Below are 19,038 nucleotides of genomic sequence, written 5' to 3'. Positions count from 1 at the left end.
AACTATCCTCTATGGATGTTCTGCAGGGCAGGGAAGACAAAACAACAGCAGCTCATATTCTGCATGGTGGTGTGGCCTAACCAAATTCTGCAAATACACAGAAACTGAGTCATTCAGGGACTAATCCATTGAGCTTTATTAGCAGGAACTGAGGGTGTTTGCCTCTCAGAATCGGGTCCCAAGAATGGTCAGATGATTGTAACTGAGGCACCCGGCTGTATAAGTGGAGGAATACAGAGTCCTGTTAATATTTTCAAAAATTTGAACTCATTTGTAAAGTAGGTGGCATATACAGAATGCGTGGTAATGTGGGGTAGTATACAAGTTTTATTACCGTGTTTGAGATGACCTATTTAATGTGGCTGTAGCTTTGGCTTTACAAACATGATAGATGTGCTATCTGCATAGTAATCTGACTGATATGAGATGATATCTGCATGTTTTCCTAGTGGATAAAAGGGTGATTTTGACATAACTACCAGTCTCCATGTCGCCTTTCTTTTCTGGCCCGAGTGTATACTGGGATGCAAATAGGCATCTCTTCCAATTGCAGAGATCTCTCTCATAGTCAAGGTCAAATAATGAAACTACCAGATTAATTCTCTCTGTGGGCTAGCTTCTGAGTGGATATACCTGAAGTTGCCTTCAACTTTAATTCAGGTGGGCAACTTGCAGAAGCTGGCTGAACTATAGGGTTGGGGAACATGACTTATGGGGAGAGGCTGAGGGAACAGGTCTTGTTTAGTCTGCAGAAGAGAAGAGTTAATTAACTCAGAGTATGTGTTAATACCTGGGGGAGCAAACAACTGTGCATATCTCTCTATCAGTGTTATAGAGGGCGAACAATTTGAGTTTACCCTGCATAAGCTTTATACAGGGTAAAACAGATTTATTTGGGTTTAGACCCCATTGGGAATTGGGCATCTGAGTGCTAAAGACAAGCACACTTCTGTGAGCTGTTTTCAGGTAAACCTGCAGTTTTGGGGCAAGAAATACAGACCCTGGGTCTTTGTTGGAGCAGACGGGAGAGTCTGGCTCAGCAAGAAAGGGTGCTGGAGTCCTGAGCTGGCAGGGAAAACAGGAGCAGAGGTAGTCTCGGCACATCAGGTGGCAGCTCCCAAGGGGGTTTCTGTGATCCAACCTGTCACACCCATAACTTCTATGATTCTATTGCATGACAAGTCATTTGTACAAGTGATAGATTTTTTTTTTTAAACAAGGGCTTAGAGAAGAAGTTATTGATAAGCATTTGCTTTCAACATCCATTATAGAATTATTTTGCAACAGATCTTGGTAACTGGAATTTGGCATTACTTTGTCTTTCAGTGTAAGTAGTTTGAAGCAGTTACTTTCTGCAGAAAGCTGGGGAAAATAGCAATTTTCTTATGAGACTCGCATTATCCCAGTTTTGCACAAAGAGAGAGACAATCTTCTAAATTGTTCCTAAGCTTCACTCCCAATTTCCATTCAAAGCAAAAATTTGCTTTACTTAATGTTTCCCTTTGATCATGAGAGACAGTGAATGCTCCTCCTCCTGTAGACGTTGGAGCCTTTATGTTTTATTAGAAAGGATAAACACATCGGTCCTTAGCTCAAATGGAGGACTTTGATCTTCTAGAGTTATTTCTAAGGCCTGGTCTACACTACGACTTTAATTCGGATTTAGCAGCGTTAATTCGAATTAACCCTGCACCCGTCCACACAACGACGCCATTTAATTCGAAATAAAGGGCTCTTTAAATCGATTTCTGTACTCCACCCCGACGAGCAGAGTAGCGCCAAAATCGATTTTAGCATTTCGAATTAGGGTTAGTGTGGCCGCAATGCGATGGTATTGGCCTCCGGGAGCTATCCCACAGTGCATCATTGTGACCACTCTGGACAGCAATCTGAACTCGGATGCACTGGCCAGGTAGACAGGACAAGCCCTGGGAACATTTGAATTTCATTTCCTGTTTGCCCAGCGTGGAGAGCATAGGTGACCACAGATAGCTCATCAGCACAGGTAACCATGCAGGCCGATAATCGAAAAAGAGCACCAGCATGGACTGTACGGGAGGTACTGGATCTGATCGCTATATGGGGAGAGGATTCAGTGCTAGCAGAACTTCGTTCTAAAAGACGAAATGCAAAAACTTTTGAAAAAATCTCCAAGGGCATGATGGAGAGAGGCCACAATAGGGACTCAGATCAGTGCCGCGTGAAAGTCAAGGAGCTCAGACAAGCCTATCAAAAAGCAAAGGAGGCAAACGGTCGCTCCGGGTCAGAGCCGTGGACATGCCGCTTCTATGCCGAGCTGCATGCAATTCTAGGGGGGGGCCGCCACCACTACCCCACCTCTGACCGTGGATTCCGGGTTGGGGATAGTCTCATCAGCTACACCTGAGGATTCTGCGGATGGGGAAGAGGAGGAGGAGGAGGAGGACAAGCTTGCAGAGAGCACCCAGCACTCCATTCTCCCCAACAGCCAGGATCTTTTTCTCAGCCTGACTGAAGTACCCTCCAAACCCTCACAAGCCAGTATCCAAGACCATGACCCCATGGAAGGGACCTCAGGTGAATTTTTTAAAAGCAAGCGTTTTTTAATGATTACTTTGCCCTGAGGACTTGGGATGCATTCGCGGCCAGTATAGCTACTGGAAAAGTCTGTTAACGTGTCTGGGGATGGAGCGGAAATCCTCCACGACATCTCCATGAAGCTCTCCTGGAGGTACTCCAAAAGCCTTGCCACAAGGTTTCTGGGCAGTGCAGCCTTATTCCGTCCTCCATGGTAGGACACTTGACCACGCCATGCTTGCAGCAAGTAATCTGGTATCATTGCCTGACAAAGCCTGGCAGCGTATTGTCCCGGTGTTTGCTGGCATTCAAGCAACATCCGTTCTTTATCTTGCTGTGTAATTCTCAGGAGAGTGATATCGCTCATGGTAACCTGGTTGAAATACGGGAACTTAATTAAGGGGACAGAGGTGGCCGTTCCTACTGGGCTGTTTGCCTGTGGCTGAAAAGAAATCCTTCCCTGCAGTTAGCCAAGCGCAAGGGGGGAATTGGCCCTGAGCTTTTCGCCTTTGGCTAGCAGGGATCTTCCCTGATACCTGCCACGCGGTGGAGGGAGGGATAAAGCGATCATCCCAGAGAATTGGATGGGGGGGTGGTTAGTTTGTTTTCTGCTGCTGAAGGTTAACAGGAAAACCGCAGCAGTCAACGGGCTTTGCTTGGTATGTGGGAAAGGAGGGCACAGAAGCTGAAGACAATGGCTTACTATGGCTGCATGCAAGCTGAATTCTATTGCCCGGACCTGCGTCTGCGATCTCTAACACCAAAGCCACAGGCACTCAATATTAAGATGGAAATTGCGACCTTGTACTGAAATCACATGTGCTATGTAATGTGAATAGTGTTTTTCACCGTGAAAGAGTATAAGCATTGTTCTGTAAAATGTATCATTTTAAAAACTTCTCTCCTTTTTTTCAACCCTCCCTCCAGCAGCTGCAAATTTTTCAAGCCTCTCTCCTCCGTCCCAAAGGCTATCTCAGATAAGGCGGCGTAGAAAGAGGACACGAGACGACATGTTCACTGAAATAATGGAATGCACCCGCAATGAAAGAGCTCATTTGAATGAGTGGAAGGACACTGTATCTAAATTTAGGAAAGATGCCAGTGAACGCGAGGTCCTGAGGGACGCTCGAGATGAGATGTGGCAGGCTGCAATGCTGGGGCTGCTGCGTGAGCAAACGGACATGCTCCGGCGTCTGGTGGAGCTTCAGGAACGGCAGCAGGATAACAGACTGCTGCTGCAGCCGCCCTATAACCTCCCTCACCGTGTTTCATATCCTCTTCACCCAGACGTGTAAGAACGCAGGGGGGGGGGGGAGGCTCCATGCACCTTCCCACTCCACCCCAGTGGACAGCCCAACCAAAAGGCTGTCATTACATTGAATTTGTTCAGTGGCCTTTTACTTCCCTCCTATCCTCCTCCCAAACCTCACCCAGATTACCTTGTTGGTTCTCTCCCTATGTTTATAATCAGTTAATAAAGAATACATGATTTTTAAACGATAGTGACTTTATTTCCTTTGAAAGAAAGCTGGGGGAACGGGGAGGGTGGGTTCCTTACAGAGAATGAATGAGTCAATAAAGGGGGCGGGTTTTCATGAAGGAGAAACAAACAGAAATTTCACACTGTAGCCTGGCCAGTCATGAAACTGGTTTTCAAAGCCTCTCTGATGCACAGCGCTTCCTGGTGTGCTCTTCTAATCACCCTGGTGTCTGGCTGCGCGTAATCAGCAGCCAGGCGATTTGCCTCAGCCTCCCACCCTGCCATAAAGGTCTCCCCCTTACTTTCACATAGATTGTGGAGCACACAGCAAGCAGAAATAACAATGGGGAGATTTCTTTGGCTGAGGTCAGAGCGAGTCAATAGCGCTCTCCAGCGACCTTTTAAACGGCCAAATGCACATTCTACCACCATTCTGCACTTGCTCAGCCTGTAGTTAAACAGCTCCTGACTCCTGTCCAGGCTGCCTGTGTATGGCTTCATGAGCCATGGCATTAAGGGGTAGGCTGGGTCCCCAAGAATAACTATTAGCATTTCAACATCCCCAATGGTTATTTTCTGGTCCGGGAAGTAAGTCCCTTGCTGCAGCCCTTTAAACAGAGTAGTGTTCCTGAAGACGCGAGCATCATGAACCCTTCCCGGCCAGCCCACGTTGATGTTGGTGAAACGTCCCTTGTGATCCACAAGTGATTGCAACACCATTGAAAAGTACCCCTTGTGGTTTATGTACTGGGTACCCTGGTGCTCCGGTGCCAAGATAGGGATGTGGGTTCCATCTGTCGCCCCACCACAGTTAGGGAATCCCATTGCAGCAAAGCCATCCACTATGACCTGCACATCTCCCAGAGTCACTAGCTTTCGTAGCAGCACCTCAGTGATTGCTTTGGCTACTTGCATCACAGCAGCCCCCACAGTAGATTTGCCCACTCCAAATTGATTCCCGACTGACTGGTAGCTGTCTGGCGTTGCAAGCTTCCACAGGGCTATTGCCACTCGCTTTTCAGCTGTGAGGGCTGCTCTCATCTTCGTATTCTGGCGCTTCAGGGCAGGGGAAAGCAAGTCACAAAGTTCCAAGAAAGTGCCCTTACGCATGCGAAAGTTTCGCAGCCACTGGGAATCGTCCCACACCTGCAACACTATGCCTTCCCACCAGTCTGTGCTTGTTTCCCGGGCCAAGAATCGGCATTCCACGGCTATAACCTGCCCCATTAACAGCATGATCTCCAAAGCACCGGGTCCCGCGGTTTGATAGAATTCCATGTCCATATCCTCATCACTCTCCTCACCGCGCTGCCGTAGCCTGCTCCTCGCCGCCTGGTTTTCCAGGTTCTTGTTCAGCATAAACTGCATGATAAGGCGCGAGGTATTTACAATGTTCATGACTGCTGTCTTGAGCTGAGTGGGCTCCATGCTTGCCGTAGTTTGGCGTTTGCACTGTTCACCCAGGAAAAAGGCGCGAAACGGTTGTTTGCCGTTGCTTCCTGGAGAGGGGGGAGGATATACTCAGAACCACCCGTGACAATGTTTTTAGCCCCATCAGGCATTGGGATCTCAACCCAGAATTCCAATGGGCGGAGGAGACTGCGGGAACTATGGGATAGCTACCCACAGTGCATCGCTCCGGAAATCAACGCTAGCCCTGGTACATGGACGCACACCGCCGAATTAATGTGCTTAGTGTGGTTGCATACAATCGAATTTATACAACCTGTTTTCCAAATTCGAGTTATATAAATTCGGATTAATCCCGTAGTGTAGACATACCCTAAATAGATCACTTGCTTTGGGGAGTAGAGGACTAGATTGCTCATCACACATTAAACCATAACCTAATCTGTGTTGGGGGCAGTAAGAAGAAAGTTGCATCTTCTTGAAAGATGCAAAGCAACAGCATATCTAGGCTTTAGTTTCCCCATCTGCAAAATGAGGATAAGAAATTCTTGAAAATCCCGTCCTCAAATGGATGTGTTTAGCATTAATTACTTAATGGTGGCAAATGGTTTTGAAGATACAAAATGCTGTTTGGAGAGAGATGGACATTAGAGCTGGGGGAGGGAGGCCTTGAAAATTTGGTTGATATGACAGGGTAACAGGGTTCCACTCAACAGTAGTGCATCGCCTCATGTCTAGATCTGGAAAGTAGATCTCGTGTTGTCGGGTGCCCCCTTCTACTCTCAGCTTGCTCTCCGACAATCTCTCTTCTGATAACTTGGCAGGAGCCGTGAAGTTGACAAGAAAGCCGGGCAGCTAGAGCTCACCTGCCCCCTGCTCCTCTGGAGAGCAGGGCGGCTGGATCCTGCTCCTAGCTGGGAGCCAGCCCCGTGGCTTTGGACTAAGCTGTGAAATTGAAAAGGCTGCCCAGCTCCCAATGGGGGTGGGTGGGTGGGTGGCCAAGAAGCTGGGGCAGCTGGCCCCACTTTCCAGGGGTGAGAAGTGGCTTCCCCCAGCTCCCAGTGGGGAATGCGGGAGGGGGGAGTGGCAGCCTGCCAGATCCCAAGAGCCTGTGGGGCAGCCAGGCTCCCAGCAGACAGCTGCCAGCGGAGCTGAGACACCGGGCTCTCAGCTCCCCAGGCTGCCCCTCTTAGGTCAGTGGAAGTGCTCCTGGTGAGGATGCGCACCACTGACAGAAGGAGGGTAGTGTGGACATGCACCTCCACAGTAATTACTGTGGTGGCTATAAGTTGACCTAATATAGGTTGACTTATGTTTGTAGTGTAGACATACCCTCAGGTAATGCCAGGTAACTTAATTGGCCTCTCAGGCCCTCATGAACACTATCAGGGCTGGTGTGGGTGCACATCCCGTCACAGGGAGGTCTTTGCCTGCTGAGGGCAGGTATGTATGACTGAAAGCCTCTGCCTGTTAGGGCACCAGGAGAGAGCCCATGAGTCTGGCTTAGTGGCACCCTGTATCCAGAAGACACCTTTTTGGAAACAGACTAGCTTTTGTTTGTTTATTTTTGCAGTAAGATGTGAACGATATCTGTAGAATATTAGCTTATCATAGAAGATTAGGGTTGGAAGAGACCTCAGGAGGTCATCTAGTCCAACCCCCTGCTCAAAGCAGGACCAACCCCAACTAAATCATCCCAGCCAGGGCTTTGTCAAGCCTGGCCTTGAAAACTTCTAAGGATGGAGATTCCACCTTAGAGATTCCACTTATATTATGCTTCCCTCTAGTCTCTGTGCTGCAATAACTTCATAAACCTGCAAGAGCTGTGAAAAGGATAACAGAATCCTGCCACCCAGAAATAGTAACAACCATCTCAAGGGATGGAAACTAACATCTTGGACGCTGCCAGTCGCCTGTCACTGAATGTCCCAGTGGGTTTGAATACCATCCCCCTAGGATTAGCTCTGTAATCATCCCATTACTGATTTATGGCATAAACCATCTAGCACAGAGTTGGTGGCTGTTACAGACATTTCAAATGTTGTAGCGCATCGGTGAAAAGTGAACAGTTGTCTCTGACCTGTGGTGAATTAAATGAATGCTTCCCATGTGTTAATTGAGTTGAATAAAACCAGTTAAAACAAGAGCATGAGAAAAGCAGTCGCTTTTGTAGTTTCTTACTTCACATGACTAATGGAATATTTTTTTAAAAAATACTGCTTGTTCTTTACATTACAATTTCAAGTCCTAACCAGACCTGAAGACTGTAGGATTATGGGGAGAACTGGGGGAAATGAAAGCACACAAGCTAAGTGTGTGACAGCTGAGCAATGGGGAGGGGAAGAGGTTAGTAGCCAGACTGATTAAGTTGCTTTGTTTTTACTTAACCCATATTTAGTTCCACTGACTAACATGTTGGAGAAAGAAAGCTTTTGATGAAGGCTCAAGGCTCTTGTTAAGGTGTGAGAGCTAATAACATACATCTTCTGAAATATCCATAGTTCCTTCAGCCAAACTAGGAAAGATCAAAGCTGTCGTGTGATATTTCTAAGGTTTTTTTAACAAAAAGAAAAACCCAGATGAACAAAGATCCCCGCCCCCCCCCAACCTTCAGCCCCTCTTTAGTTGTCATACTGCAGCAAAAGGGGCAGAAGTCCACTTCTCCTCCCTCCCTCCCTCTTTGCAGGTCGCCTTTAACATCCCTGCTAATCCTGTAACTGGCAGTCACTGACAACAGTAAAGAAGTACACATCAGCCTGTGTTGTTTGCATGAACAGTGTGTAATGTGTTTTAGATCTAGCATTCAGTAATTTGTAGCAATTATTTTAACATAGTACCTTTCCTCCCCTGATTGTATCAGCTGCAGATTATTTCTTAGGGGTAAAATAGCAAAGCAAATAACTCCTGTTTTTGAGTTCTCGTAGCCGTTGCAGTGCAAAGTAAGTAAAAGCCACAAAGCTGGCTGAAAACACTTATGTCAGCAGTAAGTAGATTGAATTAGAGCTCCAGTCTTGATCTTCATCTTTGAAATCATGACAGAAAAATGCTTTTGGAGTTCTTCAAAAACTTGCCTGCGATGCCATAGTGGCATGGACTCATTCATTTTGAATAATGGCCTTTACCCCGATGCCTTTTTTTAATCACAAAGCTGGTGAGTGACTTTGGCACTTGCACATAATTTACTTATCTTCTGTTTATCTCCTGTTTTCCCATCAATCCTGTTCTGGCTAGAAGAGTTTTTAGAATCTCTTTATTGTACTGCTGTATAACTAGCCATTCTTGGGATCTCTGTCTCCAACTTTATATATTCATCTTAATTTTCCAAAGGGAGTGTTAATTTTGTGTGCCCAGCTTGAGCTACCATAGTAGCCTGAGGGTAGGTGCACGGTAATTTCCACTCCTCTCTAAACTGACTCAGGTTAGGTTTCCCCTTTTGAAAATGGAGGCCATTATATACATATACAATCTGAAACGGGGGGAAGAATCTGGTGATATTTATTTTCTCCCCCTCTAGGTATACACAATTTAAAAATCATTTGTAAAAACCCTCATTTCTTGCATTGCCTACAAATAGGAACTATGGTAGAGGAGCTCCTTGTGCAACAGGAGCAGTGAGGGAGATGATCTGGCTATACATAACATTTCAGAAAGAATTCCTCCTTGTCAGTTACTATTTGTGGACACTGCAGGATAAGTGAATGTTTCTAAATGATTTGGATAAGGAGCAGAGAGATGGGCTTGGCATCCTGAGATTCTAAGGTCATTCTGTGCATAGGAGCAGTGTGGAAAAAGGCACAGAGATGGGAGAAGTAGAAATAACTGGATGTCAGTGTTGACATGGTTTCTAGAATGGTGGAGTTGGAGGGGATGTAATAGGAGATCAGGTTCTAGATGTTGGCTGGGACACGGCTGTCCATGACCTCAAAGAGAAGAGAAGGGATTGAAACTTGGTATGTTGGCCAGACTCAAAGAATAGTGGGGGACATGGTTTGATCCAAATGTGGGAGCGACCACTTTAGCAGCAGTGTGTGGAGTGTAGCTAAGCTGTGTTGTTAATTTTGGTATCTAAGAAGCACATGAGGTTTCAGGATCTACATGAGTAAAGACCTTTTTATATGAGTTGTATTGTCTTGATCCCTTCAAACTGACATGTGAAGCCACGAATGTGTATATGGGTATTATGGTTATTGTATGGCTGGGGACTGGAATGCATTATAGATGTGAGGAAAAGCTTTTCTTCAGTTCCACGCCATATTTGCATAGCTGGGATTTACATTGCTTTTCACTAAATAATGTATAGTGCAAGCCCCAGTCATAGCAGCATATAGTCAGAAGGAAGAAATTGCTGGAGTATTGGATACACAGGACTCTGTTCCTCACTGTGTACCCCATTGCCTTCTGGAAGAAGCATTCCTGTTTGCAGTTAGAGTAGGGTGGGATGTATACATCCAGACAAGTTTATATATATTCTAAATCCTTATATCTTTAGCAAACCAATGTTCTACCTGTAAATGTCAATCTATAAGGTGACTATGATGAATACTACATAAGAAGTGGAACCTGGTATGTGATTGGGTAGCCTTCATTATTCAGACCAAACAGGCTTTAAAAATTGCACCTTATATATTGCACAGATGACTAAATGGGACTTGATTTTCTTTTCTTTTTTCCCCCCCTCCCCAGTTGTTGCAGTCACTGGAGTCTGAAACCTCTCGATTAGAAGCCTTTCTGGAATGGAAACGACTGGAACCAGTTTATTGGCACTGGATGGTAATGAATCAAACTAAATATTAAGGGTGCAGTTTTCTTACATCTAACAAACAACTGGCTGCTCCTCAAACATCCTTACCATATATTTGGAAAAGTGAATGTCAACAACCTATACAACTTCCTTTTGAAGATGAGGCCAGTTAAATTAAAGGACATATTCTTAGATCTCCCTCATCATTCTAGCCTCTGTTGTATGACTTATTCAGCGGCGGCTCCAGGCACCAGCGCTCCAAGCACGTGCCTGGGGCGGCAAGCCATGGGGGGCACCCTGCCGGTCCCTGCGAGGGTGGCAGTCAGGCAGCCTTCGGTGGCATGTCTGCGGAAAGTCTGCGGCTTCAGCGGCAATTTGGCGGCGGGTACGCCGAAGCCGCGGGACTGGCGGACCTCCCACAGGCAAGCCGCCAAAGGCAGCCTGCCTGCCATGCTTGGGGCGGCAAAAAAGCTAGAGCTGCCCCTGGACTAACTCAGGCAAGTTAAGAAACTGGAGGGAAGAAAAGCTGAATTCAGGCATCTACAGTTATCACAAATGGAAATGCCTGATCTTTTATGTTTAAGAAAACATAGCAATCACACATTTTGTTATAAATTAAATGGCTAGTCAGAAGAGGAACTTTAAGTTTTATTACAGACTCAAAGACAACTAAATTTGTAAGCAGTTGAAATTTCAAACAACTTCATTTTTCCAGCCAGACAGTGTGTTGAAATTGCAGATTTCCCCTTGAACTGTGTTGAATGATCATAAGAAAATCAATAAGCCTTCCTCTATGCATCTTATGACTTCTATACATCTCACTTCTGTATTAAACTTTCACCAATTTACAGCTGCTGAAAGTAATTCTTAAAAAACAGCAATTTAACAAAATGAGTTTACAGAATTTGTAGAAGCAGGACCATTAATTGCCAGTGTACCTTGTTCTATACAGAGAGCAAAATAAAGGAGTAGAAAATCATATAACCTGTCTTGAAAAATATTTAAAAACCCACTAGCATGTGTGTGTTGTCAGCAAAGGTGATTGTTTCTATAATAGCTGGTGCTTTATTTATCTCTAGTATTGTGCTGCTCTGAAAAGTATCAGCATTAGGGTGGGCACAGATCCAGAATCATACAAACAAGTGTTCAGATCAGGCAAATTGTAACTGCAGTTGCTATGGAGTTTTGATCTACTCACCAGGGGCCTGCTGCTGTGAGGCGCTGAGCTGGTTGTGGAGGGTACTGTGAACATCATAGGATGGGCTCTGCACCTCTCTGATGAGGTCCTGAATAAATACTGGCCAATAGTACATCATTATTTGAGAATCTAACACACTATCATTCCTAATTGTAAATGTGTATTTTCTCTCAGTCTGTGGGATCAATATCTGTTTTCTTTCCTTTTTGTTGTTCTTGAATGCTGTAGAACATACTAAAGAACCCAGATAAGATGTATTTTGACCCATGTTGTAACTATCTAGCAGAATTCTCATAAGAACTTTTTGCATTAGAAAAAGGTTGTCTGGTTCAGAAAACAAGTGCTTCTGTGTTTCTTAATTCCACGCTACTGTGGTTTTCATTTGACCCCTCCATTTTCCCCTTAAGAAGCAAGCCAAAGTGTCTCTTTGCTTGCTTCAGCTACTTTTCCTGCTGAATTTTCCCCATATGTTTATCACCGCTTGCATGGGATACTTCTATCTGATTTCCTGTTTACTCTTGTGTATAGTTTTCTCAACTTTTAGATTACATCCTCTAGTTTTTTAAATCATCATCAGTATAAAAATATATTTCTATCAACTGTATCAATCCCTTTCATATTTTGGCGACCATCTTTTCCAGTGAGCATAAACTCAGATTCCTTAACTTTTCTTTATCATTGTTCCAACTAGTATAATCTGTGCTGTCAGCCCCTTTCTGTGAAGTGTGCAGAACTGCACTTGTTATCTCTATGGGGTCTACCTAACTTAGGGCTAGGCTAACAGTCTCACTGCCTTGATTTATATTCGGTCCTTCTGCTATTATAACTCTTTAGTTCTTTGAGATGATCTCTGGACATTCCCACTCTGGGGATGTACAGAGGTCATCTCCAAGAACTCCAGTTACAGGTGAGTAACCTTCCTTTTATGATTTCTCCTTTTTACTGTGGCTGTGTGCTGAGCTGATGGACTGAATGGTTCCCTCACAGTAACCTGCAGCTCTTTTGATCACTGTGGGGAATGGTAATTACATTTAGTTCAGATTCCCTGAACTGCTTCCTTACTCCCAGATTATTTAATATTTTTACAATGAATGCCTCTGCTCTCCAGTCATCTAGACCAGCCAAGTCTCTTGGATTCTGGCTGTCACATTCCTCTTTCCTTTCTTTGTCTCCAGGCTTTATCTCATCTGCCAACTTGAAGATCTTATTTTCAGAACCCTTGAACTCCCAAGCATGGAGTCAGAAGCCCTATGAGAAAGGTCTTGAGTACACTCCATTTCAACAAAAATATATTCTATTCTCTTTGTCTCTTGCTCTAGTACAGTTTTTTACCCAGCCCCTCACACCTTTCAACTTACCGTTTTAGGTTTATTTATCTTTCTAATGTAACCAGTCACTAGCAGATTTATATATTGAGCTCACCAGCATGCTCTAAGCATGTGGAGTCCAGAACATCACCGAGACTGTGGTCTCAGTTAATGACTGGAGTGCAGGAGGTAAGTTTTGTCTTGTCCCCATCAGTATCACCTCTGTCTTGCCAGTGTCCAGCTTTCAGCAACTGCTCTTAGTCCAGATGCTGTTTTTGGCCAGGCACTGAGAAAACTGGAGGGGGCAAATGCAAACAGCATGCCAGATAGAACCATCAGCCAGCATATAATGCTGTGTGATATTCCAGAGGGACATCTACAGAATCTTGGATGACAAGAGGAAGTCATCCATCAGAACAACCACCAAGTTGTCTTGGTTTTGTGCCCTGGCCTGAAATGTTGAGAAGGATCTAGGATGCTGGCAACTGGTAGATCAAGTTGAAGTCAGTTCTTTGCCAGCTTCTCAGACAGCTTTCTCAAAAACAGTGGGCAGTGTTTTGTGATATTGCTGGGGTTGCATGTTAGTATCTTAAGTGTTGGCTGGAGTGATAGATTCCCTTCTTCACAGGAGATGTTGACTATCCCTGTAATCAGGAATACTAGATGTTTTCAACCCTTTCATTGCCCAGGACTGGCCTGCATTAGGGTGGCAGGTGGTGGCCTGGACTGTGTTTTGACTTCAGGAACATCTTGTTGTCTGAGTGGGATGAATTCTTAGAAGTAGGGTGGTGTTGGTCCAGTGCTCATCTTGCTGAACTTGGTGTCCCCAGAGTCTGTCCTGATGCAAGGGATCTTTGAAAAATGGTTTGATAATTCCTTGCAGCACAGTGAGCATGGCTGAGTTCTGTGACCAGATGGAAGCAGTTTGTGAGTTACAGGACTGTGACAGGAGAGAAGTTGGCCTCTTTCCATTTTTAATGGTAATGACAAAAGTTTGTAAGAATTCCTTGTGCTAAAGTCTCTCTGTGACAGCTAGCATTCTGTGTTTGCCTTCATCAATGTTTGAGCTTGCTTTCTTCCTGATTTTTCTGTGAGAACCATGCAAGTCCAAGAAGGAATGTCCTTCCTTTGCAGAGCATTGATAGCAGAAGTCCGAGCCTGGTTGTCATGCCTTACTAATTCTTATGTCCCTTGGCTTCTAAATTCAGTAGAGTTCTCTGAGGAAACATCTGGAATTTGGCAGGGTCCAGATTAGGACTTAGGCAGGATATCCTAAATTGTTGTACTGGGCCTAACAGAAATACGACGTGATGATTTTCACAAATAGAAATTTACATAAATTTGTGTGTAGTTTAAGCAAAGGTTGTACATGTATAAGACATCAAACACATTCTTGGGTGTCGTAAAATAATAATAGAAGGCTTAGAATGGGAAGAGGATTTGGAGGAGTAGTTCTAATGAAACAAGTGTATTTTCTAATCATTATAGAGCACAATTTTGAGAAGCGCAGTCAGGAAAGTAACTGAAATACTTTCCTCATGGATTGTATTTTCTAAAAGGACAACCTACCTAATTGTCAATTACTGAGGAACAATCCTCATTCATTGATATATTTTGCTTAATCAAATCTGTGTACAACTTTTCATGAGTGATGTACCGGAGTACTTGGATTCTAATATCTAAACTGTATTGTTAAATCTATTCACCGAAATTTGAGTTATTGCTGATTATGTACTCTATGTATCATATGACTTTTAAAAACAAACTTTGTATTTGTGGATAATCTAAGCACTATACCCGGAGGTACAGACACTCGTTTCTCAACCTATGTATTATATAATTTTTTTAACATTAGCTTTAATACAAATTTTAAATAGAGACGCTAACTTGAAACACTTTGTTCTAGTAGAGAAGAACTGAAAGTGTGAGACTAATAGGAAATCTTAGTATCAGTGACACGTGGCGAGCAATAGGTTTACAGGACATAGCCCTCCAAAGGGATTAGGTTCAAAAAAGTATATTGTGAGGAATTAAACAAGTTAGTGAGCATGGAGCAATGGGAGGAGGAAGTGTTAGAACTCACAAGTGAGGAAGAAGATTGGAGCATTTTAAATAGCACTATGATCAAGGGGCAACAGACTAAACTTCCTCAGAAATGGACAATTCTTGGAATAAATGACCACTTAGGGTATGTCTACACTGCAATTAGACACCTGTGGCTGGCCTGTGCCAGCTGACTCTGGCTCATGGGGCTCAGCATTAAAGGGCTATTTAATTGCTGTGTAGACATTTGGGCTGGGGCTGCAGTCCAAGCTCTGACACTCTCCCACCTCACGGGGTCAAGCCCAAACGTCTACACCTCAGTTGAATAACCCCTCAGCCCAAGCCCGCTGGCATGGGCCAGCCATTGTTTTTTAATTGACATACCCTCTTGCAGGGCTGCTCAAAGTCGTGAACCTAGAAATGAAGAAAGGGGGAGGGAATTAAATGAGACTATGCAGTGTCAGTTAAGGCGTGTAGGGGCAAGAAAAGGGCAGCAAAATGTGTTAATGCTGCCAAAGGGTTTAAGAATGGCTGTTACAAATCTATCAGTATAAAAATGCTAGAGAGGAACTAGGCTCATTCAGTAGTTAGGGAGATTAAATTAATTAGGTTTCTAAAATAGCTCTGCTACTGAACGCTTTCTAAAATTCTAGTATGAAAAATGAGGGGTGGGGTGGACTATAGAATATGGATAATTAGCCATGAGAAATGAGGAGCTGTTGATAAAAAATGTTAAATTTGGGAAGGGGGGGCTGTAAAAAAAAGTAACTATATATAGATCAGCATGTCTAGATTACTTAAAATTTGACTAAATAAAGCCCTGGCTTAGAATTTTGCCATATTTAAATACTGAACTCCCAATCTTTGGGAAAAATAGTAGTGTGTGATTGTGTAATTAAAGACCATACCAAACAAATCGGTCTTATTATCACTAAATCAAAGATGGAAATTATTAAAATTAATTTACCTACTGATGATTTTATATACTTGGAAGGAGAAGCCTTGAAAACTGTTAATAAATTTAATTATATGGGTAGCATAATTCATGATACTGGTGACAGCATAGGTGAAGCAAATGCTGTATTTAAAAAACTTAACACAGGATGAAAGTCCAATATGATTAGCAAAAACACCAAACTTAAAATCTTTAGAAGCTATGTCCTAAACATCCTCCAACATGGAGTAGAGTCCTAGAAAAATAAGTCAAACCAGCACAAACTTAACAGCTTTCAATGTAAGTGTCTGCGTAGAATATTCAAAGTAAAAGGGACTGATAAAATAAGTAATGAAGAAGCACTAGAACGGGCATCATTACCTACAACAATACAGGAAGGGGTGTAATCAGGAAGGCCAAAACACAACTGGAGTTGCAGTAAGCAAGAGATGTGAAGGGTAACAAGAAGGGTTTCTACAGGTATGTTAGTAACAAGAATTGCGTCTAGCTTTGGGCCCCCCACTACAGAAAGGATGTGGACCAATTGGAGAGAGTCCAGCGGAGGGCAATGAAAATGATCGGGGGATTGGGGCACATGATTTACAAGGAGAGGCTGAGGGAACTGGGCTTGTTTAGTCTGCAGAAGAGAACAGTGAGGGGGGATTTGATAGTAGCCTTCAACTACCTGAAGGGGGGTTCCAAAGAGGATGGAGCTCAGCTGTTCTCAGTGGTGGCAGATGACAGAACAAGGAGCAGTGGTCTCAAGTTGCAGTGGGGGAGTTTTAGGTTGGATATTAGGAAACACTATTTCACTAGGAGCGTGGTGAAGCACTGGAATGGGTTACCTAGGGAGAGTATAGAATATCAGGGTTGGAAGGGACCTCAGGAGGTCATCTAGTCCAACCCCCTGCTCAAAGCAGGACCTAATCCCCAACTAAATCATCCCAGCCAGGGCTTTGTCAAGCCTGACCTTAAAAACCTCTAAGGAAGGAGATTCCACCACCTCCCTAGGTAACCCGTTCCAGTGCTTCAGCACCCTCCTAGTGAAAAAGTTTTTCCTAATATCCAATGTGGTGGAGGTGGTGGAATCTCCATCCTTAGAGGTTTTTAAGACCCGGCTTGGCAAAGCCCTGGCTGGGATGATTTAGTTGGGGTTGGTCCTGTTTTGAGCAGGGGGTTGCTAGATGATCTCCTGAGGTCTCGTCCACCCCTAATCTTCTGATTCTAAGTGGTCCAGAAGAAGAGCTGGACATATTTGGAACATCTTTTAAGAATGCCAGATTATAGGCTACCTAAAAAATCATTTCTTTGGTGACTCCAATGCAAGAGATGGATAGGCCAGCCTAGAGCACTGGTGTGCAAACTTTTCCAGTTTCACCCTCCCATATCCTTAACAGAGTCTGTCCATGCCCCGCCTCCATGACTGCACAGCCAAGGCTTCCTCAGCAGTCTTCTACCTTGCAGCCAGGCTGCATTGGTAGGGCAGGGACATACCTGGCCTCTGCCTCTCCTCCCTCAGGTTTTCGGGATGGGGGAAGGTATGTGCGATGGTCTCTGGGGGGTTCCCAGCAAAAGGGCTAACCAGTTCTCAGGTCAGGAGCTCCCCCCAAAGTCAGAGGGCTGGTTCCTTTGCCTTCTAAGGTGCACGAGAGAGAGAGAGAGAGCTCTTTATGTTTTCTGCTCCTTTCTTTTATAGTTCAGTGAACTTTTGAAGTGGATTCTTCTGAGGGCTACCCCTCAAAACAAAGTTTATTCAAACAGTAAAGAAGGTGACATGGAGTCTAGTGGCGAAGAAGGCTCCGTGTTTTTTCTTTTCCCCTGTATTTGCTGAAATGCAGATTTGCCTGGTCTCCTGCCAACTGCTCTCCCTGCTGCCTTGAGGACCATGTTTATTACATATATGTAAATTGAGGTAAACAGACATGCCTTGGTTTATGATAGATCCAGGGCTGGCTTTACACCTTGCGAGCCCCTAAGCACTCCTGGGTGGCTGGGCAGCTGGAGGGCCCCCAACTCCGCACTCCCCCCCCCGCCCACAGGGGCTCAGAGCTCCGGGAGTTCCACTCCTGCTGCCTGGTGGCAGCTTGGAGTGCCGAGCCACCGCAGGCAATGGGGTTACCCCGCCACTTCTAACTTTTAGACACCCCACCACTCAGTCCCACTACCACAACTGTCCAGTGCCCCATCTAGACCCTCCACTACCCAGTACCCCAACACACACAGACCTACCCCACTGACCAGAGGGCCCCTCCCTAGAGACCCACTCTCCCGCACTCTTCTGCCCCCCAGCCGGACTCACCGGCCCCATTGGGAGATGACTTTGTCTGCTGGGCTGAACCGGCAGTGTGGTCGGCGCTAGTCAGGGATCGCCATGGCCCTTCGGGAGTGGCACGATCAGCTAGGCTGGAGCAGGAGCAGGGCCTGTCCAGGCCAGGCTCCCTTAGGACTCACTTACCCAGCAGGGCCCCCTGCGTTGGACTGCTCTGAGTTCTTCCCCTGCCACAGGAGGCTGCTTCGCCTTCCCTGCTGCCAGGAACGCTTCAGCTGGGCTGCATGGGGCCGTCTCCCCCTCAGCCAGCCCCTCCCCCCTGCTGGAGCCAAGAGAAACAAACTTTGAATTTTTAGGCACCCCTAAAACACCAGCGTCCCTAAGCATGAGTCTACTGTGAGTAATTGGAAATCTGGCCTGGATAGATCTGTTTAACAACTTTTGCTGAGTCAGGCCTGTGTGTATTTGAACATGTGCTAATTACATCATACAGGGGGATTTCATAACTTTACACGTAATGTTGCTACATACTTTTCACCATGCTGTTATTGACCAGTGAGTTATTAGTTTTCAAATGATACCCCACGACATATATTGTACAAAGATTATTACAATGGTGTGAAGGGTGTGAATACAGGGGTGCTTTTGGTCAGAGTTGCCTTTATATTATCAGAAAAAGCTTACAGCTTTTTGAAAAGCTGTAGGTTCATGTTTTCACACATAAGGAGCATTAAACTATTGGGGAAAGATGGTCCTGTGACTGTAAAACACCTGCAACATATGCAGGTGCAACGTATGCAGAAGACAGTGCCATAAACGAGTTTTACACTGAACTTCAAGCAGACATTTCATGAACCCCGTCTAGAGGTTTTCTTCATAATGGGGGACTTTAATGGCAAGATTGGGAGTGATAACACTGACTGGGAGAATGTCAAGGGAAAAGAAGGAATAGAATTAAGAAATGAGTAAAGTGATAGATTGCTTCAGTTCTGCGCTATCAATGATTTCTTTACAACAAACTAGGGCTGTCAATTAATCGCAGTTAACTCACGTGATTAACTCAGAAAAATTAATTGTAATTAAAATAATCACGATTAATC

General features: G+C 44.8%; 1 protein-coding gene across 3 annotated transcripts in view; it reads left to right on the top strand.

The window, feature by feature from the left end:
* TEDC1 (tubulin epsilon and delta complex 1) overlaps positions 1–19,038 on the top strand; it is a 181,694-nt gene that overhangs the window by 106,289 nt on the left and 56,367 nt on the right. For all 3 annotated transcript variants that reach the window (XM_034779121.1, XM_034779119.1, XM_034779118.1), the window contains one exon: positions 10,130–10,216. In XM_034779121.1, coding sequence (XP_034635012.1) covers positions 10,130–10,216 — 87 coding nt within the window. The remainder of the gene's footprint in view (positions 1–10,129; positions 10,217–19,038) is intronic.

Source organism: Trachemys scripta, chromosome 8 (assembly GCF_013100865.1).
Source record: "Trachemys scripta elegans isolate TJP31775 chromosome 8, CAS_Tse_1.0, whole genome shotgun sequence".
In the NCBI taxonomy this organism is placed as follows: Eukaryota; Metazoa; Chordata; order Testudines; family Emydidae; genus Trachemys; species Trachemys scripta.
Note: the sequence above shows the minus strand (reverse complement) of the source record. Positions and strands in the feature narration are given on the sequence as shown.